This window comes from Psammomys obesus, unplaced genomic scaffold, assembly GCF_907164565.1.
Source record: "Psammomys obesus unplaced genomic scaffold, mPsaObe1.curated_primary_1811, whole genome shotgun sequence".
NCBI lineage: Eukaryota > Metazoa > Chordata > Mammalia > Rodentia > Muridae > Psammomys > Psammomys obesus.
In genome coordinates this window covers 1,304,574-1,314,512 of record NW_026594014.1, presented here as the reverse complement: position 1 = coordinate 1,314,512, position 9,939 = coordinate 1,304,574, and the positions used below count along the sequence as shown (strand labels likewise).

The following is a 9,939-nucleotide window of genomic DNA, read 5'->3' as shown; positions in this document are numbered from 1 at the left end:
CCTCTGGGAAATGTAGTCCTCTGCCGGCTTCATGGGTTCCTGCGTGCTCCGCGGTAATACGTAACAGGAAGTACGTAATCAGCTGCCCGAATTGCGCAGAGCCCTTCAAAACCTTACGTACAGCTTTACATGATGGGAAATATGAGCTTTTAAAGCTACATCCAGCTACGAGGCACCTCGCCGGAGTTCTCGGAGCTGGAGCGTGGATTTCTAACTGTTCTCGTTGGGACAGTAGCGCCCTTACCCATATTTCCTACCGTTCCATGTTAATGCCCGTAGAGCCTTGCATGACGGAACTGCAGCCCTTTTTTCTGCCCCCATGTTCCGTAATTGAAAATAAAATTCCCCCCATGCCCTGGTTTGCAGTTGGCCTCGGAAATGTAGCCCTTAATGTCTGGCCGTACGCCTGCGTCTACTGCGTATGTCAGCATGAGGAAGCACATCCTTAAATTTCCCGCGGTTCCAGGAGTCCGGAGACCACACCTCTGGCCGACAATTCTGATGCGAAATGTCATTCCTTGGGAGGCAGGCGCTTGCTTTTTCTATAGTCTCTGCCGAAAATGCGTCATCAAATACCTAGGCTCACACACAGCTTTAGAGCCTTGCATGACAGGAATTGGAAACTGAGAGAGTCTCTGAGAAATATCCTTCTGAGAACCGAGCGCGAAGGTGCTTCCTGCAGGCTCCGCCTTATACTCACTACCAGGAAGTGCGTCACTAAATTTCCCAGGGTCGCACTGACCATTGGCTTCGCTTGGCGCAGATGGCTGTCAGCTCTCGCTATGCCTTTCGGGAAATGTGGTCTTTTTGCCCCTCTGATCTGCCGGTAGCTCCTGTCGGGCGCTCGCTCGTGGGACCCCATTTCCCAGCATGCCTGCGCACACTCCGTCCGCGCCCCGTAGCGGCGGCCATTTTGTTCCTCCTGGAGGCCCGCTAAGATGGCAGCGGGGGAGAAGGTGAAGGTTGTCTCCGGCGATCGGCGGCCCGGCTAGAGCCGGCAGCGTGCCTTCCAGCATGGACCTGCACACGGCAGTGTACAATGCGGCGCACGACGGCAAGCTGCTGTTGCTGCAGAAGCTGCTGGCGGGCCGCGGGCGCGAGGAGCTGGACGAGCTGCTGGGTGAGGTGGCGGGCGGCGGCACCCCGCTGCTCATCGCAGCGCGCCGCGGACACCTGGACGTGGTAGAGTACCTGGTGGACCACTGCGGCGCCAGCGTAGAGGCGGGCGGCTCCGTGCACTTCGATGGCGAGACTATCGAGGGCGCGCCGCCGCTCTGGGCAGCGTCAGCAGCGGGCCACCTGGCCGTGGTGCGTAGCCTGCTGCGCCGAGGCGCCTCGGTCAACCGCACCACGCGCACCAACTCCACGCCGCTGCGCGCCGCCTGTTTCGACGGCCACCTGGACGTGGTGCGCTACCTGGTGGGCGAGCACAAGGCGGACCTGGAGGTAGCCAACCGCCACGGCCACACGTGCCTCATGATCTCCTGCTACAAGGGCCACCGCGAGATCGCGCGCTACCTCTTGGAGCGCGGCGCGCAGGTGAACCGACGCAGCGCCAAGGGCAACACCGCCCTACACGACTGTGCCGAATCAGGCAGCCTGGAGATCCTGCAGCTGCTGCTGGGCTGCCATGCTCGCATGGAACGCGACGGATATGGTATGACCCCGCTGCTGGCCGCCAGCGTCACCGGACACACCAACATCGTAGAGTACCTCATCCAGGAGCAGCCCGGCCACGGACAGCTCTCAGGGCCAGAGCTGCCCGGGGAAGTTTCCTCCCTGGGGCCAGGCAGCCGTTGTGCCACCCCGGAGGAAGCAGAACCTTACGAGAGCTGCTGCCCCACTAGCCGGGAAGCAGCTGTAGAAGCCTTGGAGCTGCTGGGCGCCACCTATGTGGATAAGAAAAGGGATCTGCTTGGAGCGCTGAAGCACTGGAGAAGGGCTATGGAACTCCGCCACCAGGGTGGGGACTACCTTCCCAAGCCAGAGCCCCAGCAGCTGGTTCTGGCCTATGACTATTCCAGGGAGGTGACCACACCCCAAGAGCTGGAGGCCCTCATCACAGATCCGGATGAGATGCGGATGCAGGCCCTGCTGATAAGGGAGAGGATCCTGGGCCCCTCACATCCTGACACTTCATACTACATACGGTACCGGGGTGCCGTCTATGCGGACTCCGGAAATTTCGAGCGCTGCATCCGTCTGTGGAAGTATGCCTTGGACATGCAACAGAACAACCTGGAGCCCCTGAGCCCCATGACTGCCAGCAGCTTCCTGTCATTTGCAGAGCTTTTCTCCTACGTGCTGCAGGATCGCTCGGCCAAGGGCAACCTGGGGATGCAGCTTGGCTTCGCCGACCTCATGGGTGTGCTCAGCAAAGGGGTTCGGGAAGTGGAGCGGGCTCTGCAGCTGCCCAAGGAGCCAGGCGACTCGGCACAGTTCACCAAAGCCATTGCCATCATCCTCCACCTGCTGTATCTGCTGGAGAAAGTGGAGTGCACCCCCAACCAGGAACACCTCAAGCACCAGACAGTCTACCGCCTGCTCAAGTGTGCCCCCCGGGGCAAGAACGGCTTTACCCCACTGCACATGGCAGTGGACAAGGAGACCACCAACGTGGGCCGCTACCGTGTGGGCGTCTTCCCCTCGCTGCACGTGGTCAAGGTTCTGTTGGACTGCGGAGCTGACCCTGACAGCCGGGATTTTGACAACAACACCCCACTGCACATCGCTGCCCAGAACAACTGCCCAGCCATCATGGATGCACTCATTGAAGCTGGGGCCCACATGGACGCCACCAATGCTTTCAAGAAGACTGCCTATGAGCTGCTGGACTCGAAGCTGCTGGCCAAGAGCACCGTGCAGCCCTTCAATTATGTGACGCTGCAGTGCCTGGCTGCCCGCGCCCTGGACAGGAACAAGGTCCCTTATAAGGGCTTCATCCCAGAGGAGCTGGAGGCCTTCATCCAGTTGCACTGAACCAGCCACCAGTGTCCGCTTTGGCCTTCTCCAAGCAGAGGCATCTCGGGGAGTGAGCCCAGCTGTTGATTCTAGAAGCCTTAAGGGTCACATGGGAGGAAGATGGTCTTTCTCCCTGACGATGTCTGCCCTGTCACCCAGCCCCAGCCAGCTTGTGCCCCAGGCCTGTGCAGCCAACATTGTCAGGAAGGGGTCAGAAGTCTGGAAGTGCAGTGAGCAGTCGCTGGCTCCTCCCGCGCTGGGCACCCACCACCTAGGTGTTTGCAGTTGGTTTGTCCCGAAGCAGGTGGGTGGCACCCTGGAGCCCACAATCTGAGGTCTGGCGCTGTCTTTTTTTCTCTGGTTTCTGTGTGTCGGACTTAGTAATGACTTAGTTTGAAGTTGCCGGGACTTTGCAGTGGCCACAGTTGAGAGCCGCATGAGTTGTGAGCGCAGATCTATGACAGAGGTCCTGGGAAGCCTCATTCCTGTGCTGCTTAGAGAGAGGAGGCCTTCCCAAGAAGGCCCAGAGTGAGTGGCAGGAGCAACAGCCAGGCAGACAGCGGTGCCTCCAGGCCCACCCTGTTGGATGGGCTGACACGGTTTCCAGCTTTGGGTTACAGCTGTGGTGACCTGGCAGAGGCTATGGCTACCAGCTTCACATTCGTGCCACACTCATCCTGTCTCACCTTCCCTGAGGGACTGACCCGGGTCTTCATGAGGGGTCCCCAGTATCCCCACTAACTGCTGGGAGTGGGCTTCTCACCAAGACTGGGGAAGGTGGGGAGCTGCCAGCCAGGGCTGTGATGGACCTATGTGGTACCAGCGTGGCCCACATGGGGTCCTGAGTGCAGCCCTAGCACCACAAAAACACCACTGAACAACTGCCTATGACTCCACCAGCTCTTGTCCCTGTCACTCGAAATGAGTGATTCACCCTGGATCGTGCCGAGGTGGGAGGTGAGCATCCTGGCCCGAGGGAACCAGCTGCGAGGGAAAGAAGCCAAGTGTAGAGGGGCCAGTTGTACTCGGCCTGAAACCACATCAGTGTGTGATTGCAGTGTTAGGTAGGTTGTTCTTCATCCAAAACAAGCTTTAGCCTTACTGGGCGGGGCCTTGGGGCCACGCTGCCAAAGCTCAGGGCAAACATGAGTTTGGCACTGTGAGTCTTGGCACTGATGTTTATGGATTAAAATGCAGGTATGTGAAGAAATCTGCCTAGCCGTTATTTGACGTGGCCAAGCTGCGGGTGGTGGCACAGACCTGTCGTCTCAGCACCTCCGAGGCTGAGACAGGGGATCATAAGTTGAGGCAATCCTGGAGAAGAGTGTGGGTTCACGCATAACCCGAGGGTAACATTTCAAGACCCCTGCCCTGTCAAAGTCATCTCCTATGAGGTATGACACTGGTGAGCATTTACTGAGCCCTGTTACACTCCAGGTGCTCAAATGTACCACCTGGTTCGAAGCAGCTGTTACCATTCAGGTATCAGGTGGAGCAAGGTGGGCGTAGGAACACAGAACACGTGAAAAATGGTCAGCCTCAAACCCTCCTCTCAGCAGGTGACATGTCCAGAGCCATTCCTCTGCCTCAGCACTCTGAGCATCTGTGTCTTGGGTCCCTCCAGAACCACTGACTGCCAACCTCAAATTTAAGAGGAACGGTTATCTGAGCCCCGTGTCTTTACAGGTCAGAGTTAGGAAGTTCGGCCTGGCGCCTGGCTCTGGCGGACATTTCTTCGGGAGGGTTGATCTGGCAGGTCCTGGTGGCTCTCCGAAGTGGGTTCTCCCTGGTGGATCAGCAGGATCAAAGAACAGACGTCCTGTGAAGCCCCCACAGGTTCCGCCCAGCCTTGACCACGTGGCGCCTGTAACTACAGGCCCGTGCCACTTGTGCACCCTCAGCCAGTCACAATAGCCTGGGAGCGGGCTGCGGTGATTGGTTAGCAGCTGTCCCGGAGGCCCTGTGCTCAAATGTTGGACTTCTGGGGAGAGTTAAAGACTGAAGGAGGCTGCGGTGGCAGAGGCAGGTGGGTGTCTCAGAGGTCAAGGTCCTCCTGGTCTAATGATGTCTGGACAGCCAGAACGACTGAGAGAGAACAAAAGGAAAGAGGAGTGCAGGGGACATGACTCGGGTAAGTGCCTGCCATCTGGGAGACTCCAGTTAACCCCTCAGCAGAGGCACATCCCACCCCTACCCCTGGCTGGAGTCTGGAGCCTTCTCTGGTCTCCATTGATGCGGATCAGGGCAGTGGCACAGCCTGTCCCTGTGGGCTGCTCCAGTGCCTGGTATTTCTAGGTAGGGAGTGTCCCGACCCCAGGTTAAACATAGCTCAGCGCTGAACTACCTCACTGGGCACTCGGCCAGCTCAACGGAGGGCCTGAGGGGATGACAGGTGGATTGACAGCACAGCAGGTGTGGGCCAGAGCCTGTGGCCAGCACTTGCTGGACTGAAGAGGAGAAGGTGGGCCTGGCCCTGCGCCTTTGAGGTGCCACTGTGTGGGGCTCCCCACCCTCAGCCTGAACTTGTGAAAGCCTGTCAGGATGTGAGCTTGAACCAGATACACTGTTACACCCCACAGGCAAGCGGAACTGTGAGTTCCAGGACAGCCAGGGCTACACAGTGAGACCCTCTTTAAGGACCAAAACCAAACAACAAACAGCAAATGAGCTTGACTGAACCTGACCTGCTGAAGCCTTCCCAGATCTCCCTCAGGGTCTCACACCACTGCCTCCCCAGGCTATTTCCTTCTCAGCCAATTGCTTGTGGCGGTGAGTGTGTGTGTGTGTGTGTGTGTGTGTGTGTGGTGTGTGTAGGCAGGCTGCATGTTAGTGCAGTAGCTGCAGAGTCCACCCACCGGAAGCTGGGGTTGCAGAGGATGTGAGCCACCTGATGTGGGTGCTGGCAGTCATGTTTGGGTTAACCACTGACTGAGCCACCTCACCAGCCCTTTGCTTTCCGTCTTTTCAGTCAGGGTTTCGTGTAGCCCAGGCTGCCTCTTATATAGAGTGCTGGGATCACAGGTTTGTGCCATCACGCTCAGTTTACAAAACTGATTATTTTCATACCTACAAATCAGGTTTTTAGGGTATCCTTGGGTGTACAATTATTCCCATTTCCAGAGGTTCCCCCAGAAGTTGATTTCAGGCCTGGGGTACAGTAAGCACTTGTAAGCATGGAGCTCTGGGACCCACCCCAAGCCCGGAGAGAAATGCTTTCTAAAAACTATAAAGCTTACCTAAAGAAAAACCTAGTAATGGTAGATGACTGGGATGCATCCGTGATCAGTACAGAAGCCACAGGGAAGTGGGTGTAGGACTGACCAGCATTCCAGCCTAGAAAGGGGGTGTTTACCAGCTCACATCTGGGAAGGGGTCTGAGAGCCTCTGTGGTGGGAGTGGTGAGCCTGTCTTCAGGGAAAAGAAAACCCCTTTTCACTTCCCTGGGAGTCTGGCTGCCTCCCAGGGCTCCTTAAAGGACTGGGCCACAGGACAGGCTAAAAATAAAAGCCCTCCTGGCATCTGGTAGGAGACTGCCCTCATTGGTCCAAGCTTGCAATCTTGGACCTTGACTCAACCCTCTCTGTGCCTCAGTTTCCCTGCCCCAAGATTCAGAAGGCGCATCATGACCTTCAGCCTTCCAGAAACGGTATCTGGATGGCAGCTATTGCTGTCTTCGTCCCAAGGCTGAAATTCTCACCAGGCTGGGCTGTGCTCTCGTTTGGTGCCTCCTGTTCAAAAGGTCTGCTTAATACAGCGCTGCCCTGGCACCCCCAACCCCCTTCCATACTCCTTAACGTGTCATAACCGGCATGTAGCCCAGGTTAGACTCACACTCACCATAACTGACATTTTATTGATCTGATTTTTAGACGGGGTTTCTGTGTGTAGTCTTGGCTGTCCCGGACTCTCTTTGTGGACCAGGCTGGCCTTGAACTCACAGTGATCTACCTGCCTCTGCCTCCCTGAGCACTGGGATTAAAGTATTGCATGTGCTATGACTCCTGGCTTGACCTTGGACTCTTGTTCCACTGAAAATGGAGTTCCTGGCTTCATGTCTGACAGCTGAGATCAGCCTACTGGGGGCCTGACCTGTGCTTCCCTTCCATGCTACAGACACACCGGCTTCCTGGGCCCCTTAGAGCCTCTTCGTCCTCCTCTCTAGGAGCTGCCCCTGGTGGACCCGGATGCCCCAGGCTCCCACAGTGTTCTCAGCATCCCCAACACTGCTGAGTAGAGCTCTGACCTCAGAAAGGTGAAGGCAGGAAACCATGTCCTTGGCATACAGTAGGTGCCTCCCCGCCCCTAGATAGGGTTCCTCTGTGTAGCCTTGGCCGTCCTGGACTCGCTTTATAAACCAGGCTGGCTTTGAACTGACAGAGATCCGCCTGCCTCTGCCTCCAGAGTTCGGGAATCACAGGCGTTCGCCACCACATCCGGCTTAGAGTGGGTGCTTAACACAGATGGTGTGAGCAGGCACGTGTTAGAGGAGTCCAGGAGCGTCAGTGTGTCAGGAGCCGCTCTCATTGGCTTTTTGATGGTTTGTTGTGGTTTTGCGTGCCTGCACAAGTGTGTGTGGAGCGCAGGACAGCTCTGAGGAATTGGTGCCCTCCTTCCACACTGTGGGGTACTTGGGATTGAACTCAACAGGCTTTGCCGCCCGAGCCCTCTAGTGGCCATGGTTGGTTTTGAACTGCTTTCACTGACCCTGTCCCCCCAGTACTGGGAGCAAACAGCAGCTGTCTAATTCATGTTCTAGGATCAAACTCAAGTCCTCTTGTACAGCAGGCAGTTTACTCACTGAGTCATCCCCGGCCCCAAGGAAATGGGTTTTAAAAGAGGTGGCTAGAAATGCCCTAGGAAGACCCATGTATATATCATGCATACATACATATATACATACACATATGTGTGTGTGTATTTTAAAGATTTATTTATTATATATATGGTCTATATCTATATTATATATATATGGTCTGCCTGCATGTGTGCCTGCACGCCAGAAGAGGGCATCAGACCCTGGTATAGATGGTTGGGAGCCACCAAGTGAGTGTTGAAATTGAACTCAGGACCTGTGAAGAGCAGACAGTGCTCTTTACCACTGAGCCCTCTTTCCAGCCCATATATATACATACATATATATATATATATATATATATAATGTATATTATATACTTTTATGGGCATTTTGCATGCATGTGTGTCTGTGTCACAGAGGCAGGAAGAAGGTGTTGGGTGACCCAAGCAGCCAGTGCTCTAACCACTGAGCTGTCCCTCAAGCTCCAAGAGCTTAGATTTGAGCAAAATCCTGAGGAGGTTTAAGAGGAAGTGGGGGAGAGCCTTCCGGTCCCAAAGGCCCAGAGGCACACCCCGGCCAGGAGGAAACCCGCTGGGAGAAGACTGCGCAGGGGCACAGCGACCTTCAGCAGCACATTCCCTCTGAGTAGTGGCCTCTTCACCCAGGGCTTCATGGAATCCTTTTCAAATCGGAACCTGCTGGACCCCAGCATGGGCAGAAGCCAGGAGGGCCTCGGGAAATGGTGCCACTTCCTTCTTTCAGTTCCCTGAATAGTACACACGGGGCTGGCTAGAGCCAGTCATGGTAACCTTGGACTCCGCCCAGCAGTGAGCTACAGGCCCAGGAACAGAGGTTGCCAGATCCTTCTAGAACGAGCTGCAGAAGAGCAGTCTCCTGCTCCTCGGCTCACCCCAGCCATCTACAAACATAAGCATGCAAGTCCAGAGACCCCTCTGCAGCCTGCGTTGGGACACACCTAAAGCCACCAAGCCTTACCCCCTGAGTTTGACCCCAGAAAGAGAGGACTGACATATGTTCACACGTGAAATGTGAACACAGTGACACCCTATCCCAGTCAGAACCCAGCCACACATGCAAAATATGACTGGGCTTGAGAGAACATTTGTAAAACCAAAATTCTTTAAGAACATCCAGCATGAACCCCCGTGCTCCGAAGGTAGAGGTAGGCAGATCTCCATGAGTTCAAGGTTAGCTTGTTCTACATAGTGAGTTACAGAACAGCCAGGGCTACATAGACTCTGTGCCCGCCATCCCTCATAAAAGTCAGGAAAGGCTGTGAGCAGAGATGACCTTCTGAATTCCCAGCTTGGTGGCGACACACCGGGCTGAGGCCCACATGCCCAGCTGAGGCTGACACGGGGAGCCTCAGACTGGGGACCCTGGTGCGCACGTGGTGCTCAGCCGTGGTTCCCACGCCCGCCTCAGATGCTTCTTCCTTCCAGAAGCTTCCTTTAATGGCTCCACCCACCAGCTCTTGCCCATCACAGCCCTGGGCTGCTTGTCCAATAGCTGAACAAATACGGCCTCTGTGCCCCAGGGCCCAGCATAGGTCTGCACACAGCAGGTACTAAATAGTGGCTCAGAAGTAGAGCACTAGCCAACAGCACAAACAAAATTGAGAAGGGAAAATGTTGAAAGACATTGCTTTTTGACTTGAGACAGGGTCTCCCATAACCCAGGCTAGCTTCAAACTTGTTAAGTAGCTGAGGTTGGCCTTGGATTCTTGATCTTTTCTCTGCCTCCCGAGTGCCCAGATGATTAGATTATGGTCGTTGGTTTATGGTGGGTGTGTGACTGCGAAGGTCTTAAGGACAGCTTGCAGGAATCACTTCTCCCCTTCCAATGTATGGCTCCGGCTGAGCAAACTCAGGTCATGAGGCCCCAGGGCAACTGCCTTTACAGCTGAGCCCTCTCTCAAGATCCCCAGATCCAGGGGAAATGGATTGACCGGCTGCTCCCTGCCCTTCTCTGGCTTGTCTCCCTTGCCTCCTCCCGTTTCCCTGACACGCCAGGCTGTCCACACCCAGGGCCTGTGCTAAGCTGTGCTGTGCTGTCCGCCCACGCAGGCAGACATGCGCTAGCACTTGCTTATTCCATGACCCTTCAGTTTCCCCAAGTCCCCTGCTTCCCTCACTGATGCCTCCTTTTACACTTCTCCAACC

General features: G+C 55.8%; 1 protein-coding gene across 1 annotated transcript; it reads left to right on the top strand.

Annotated features, from left to right (window-relative positions):
* Positions 1–917: 917 nt before the first annotated feature.
* On the top strand, positions 918–4,171 carry Fem1a (fem-1 homolog A). The gene has a single exon (XM_055617734.1). The coding sequence runs from the start codon at positions 1,015–1,017 to the stop codon at positions 2,977–2,979; it is 1,965 nt and encodes a 654-aa protein (XP_055473709.1). The 5' UTR covers positions 918–1,014; the 3' UTR covers positions 2,980–4,171.
* Positions 4,172–9,939: the final 5,768 nt, after the last annotated feature.

Excerpts from the sequence above, each read along its gene's own strand:
- Fem1a (XM_055617734.1), top strand. The coding sequence starts at position 1,015 with ATGGACCTGCACACGGCAGTGTACAATGCGGCGCACGACGGCAAGCTG.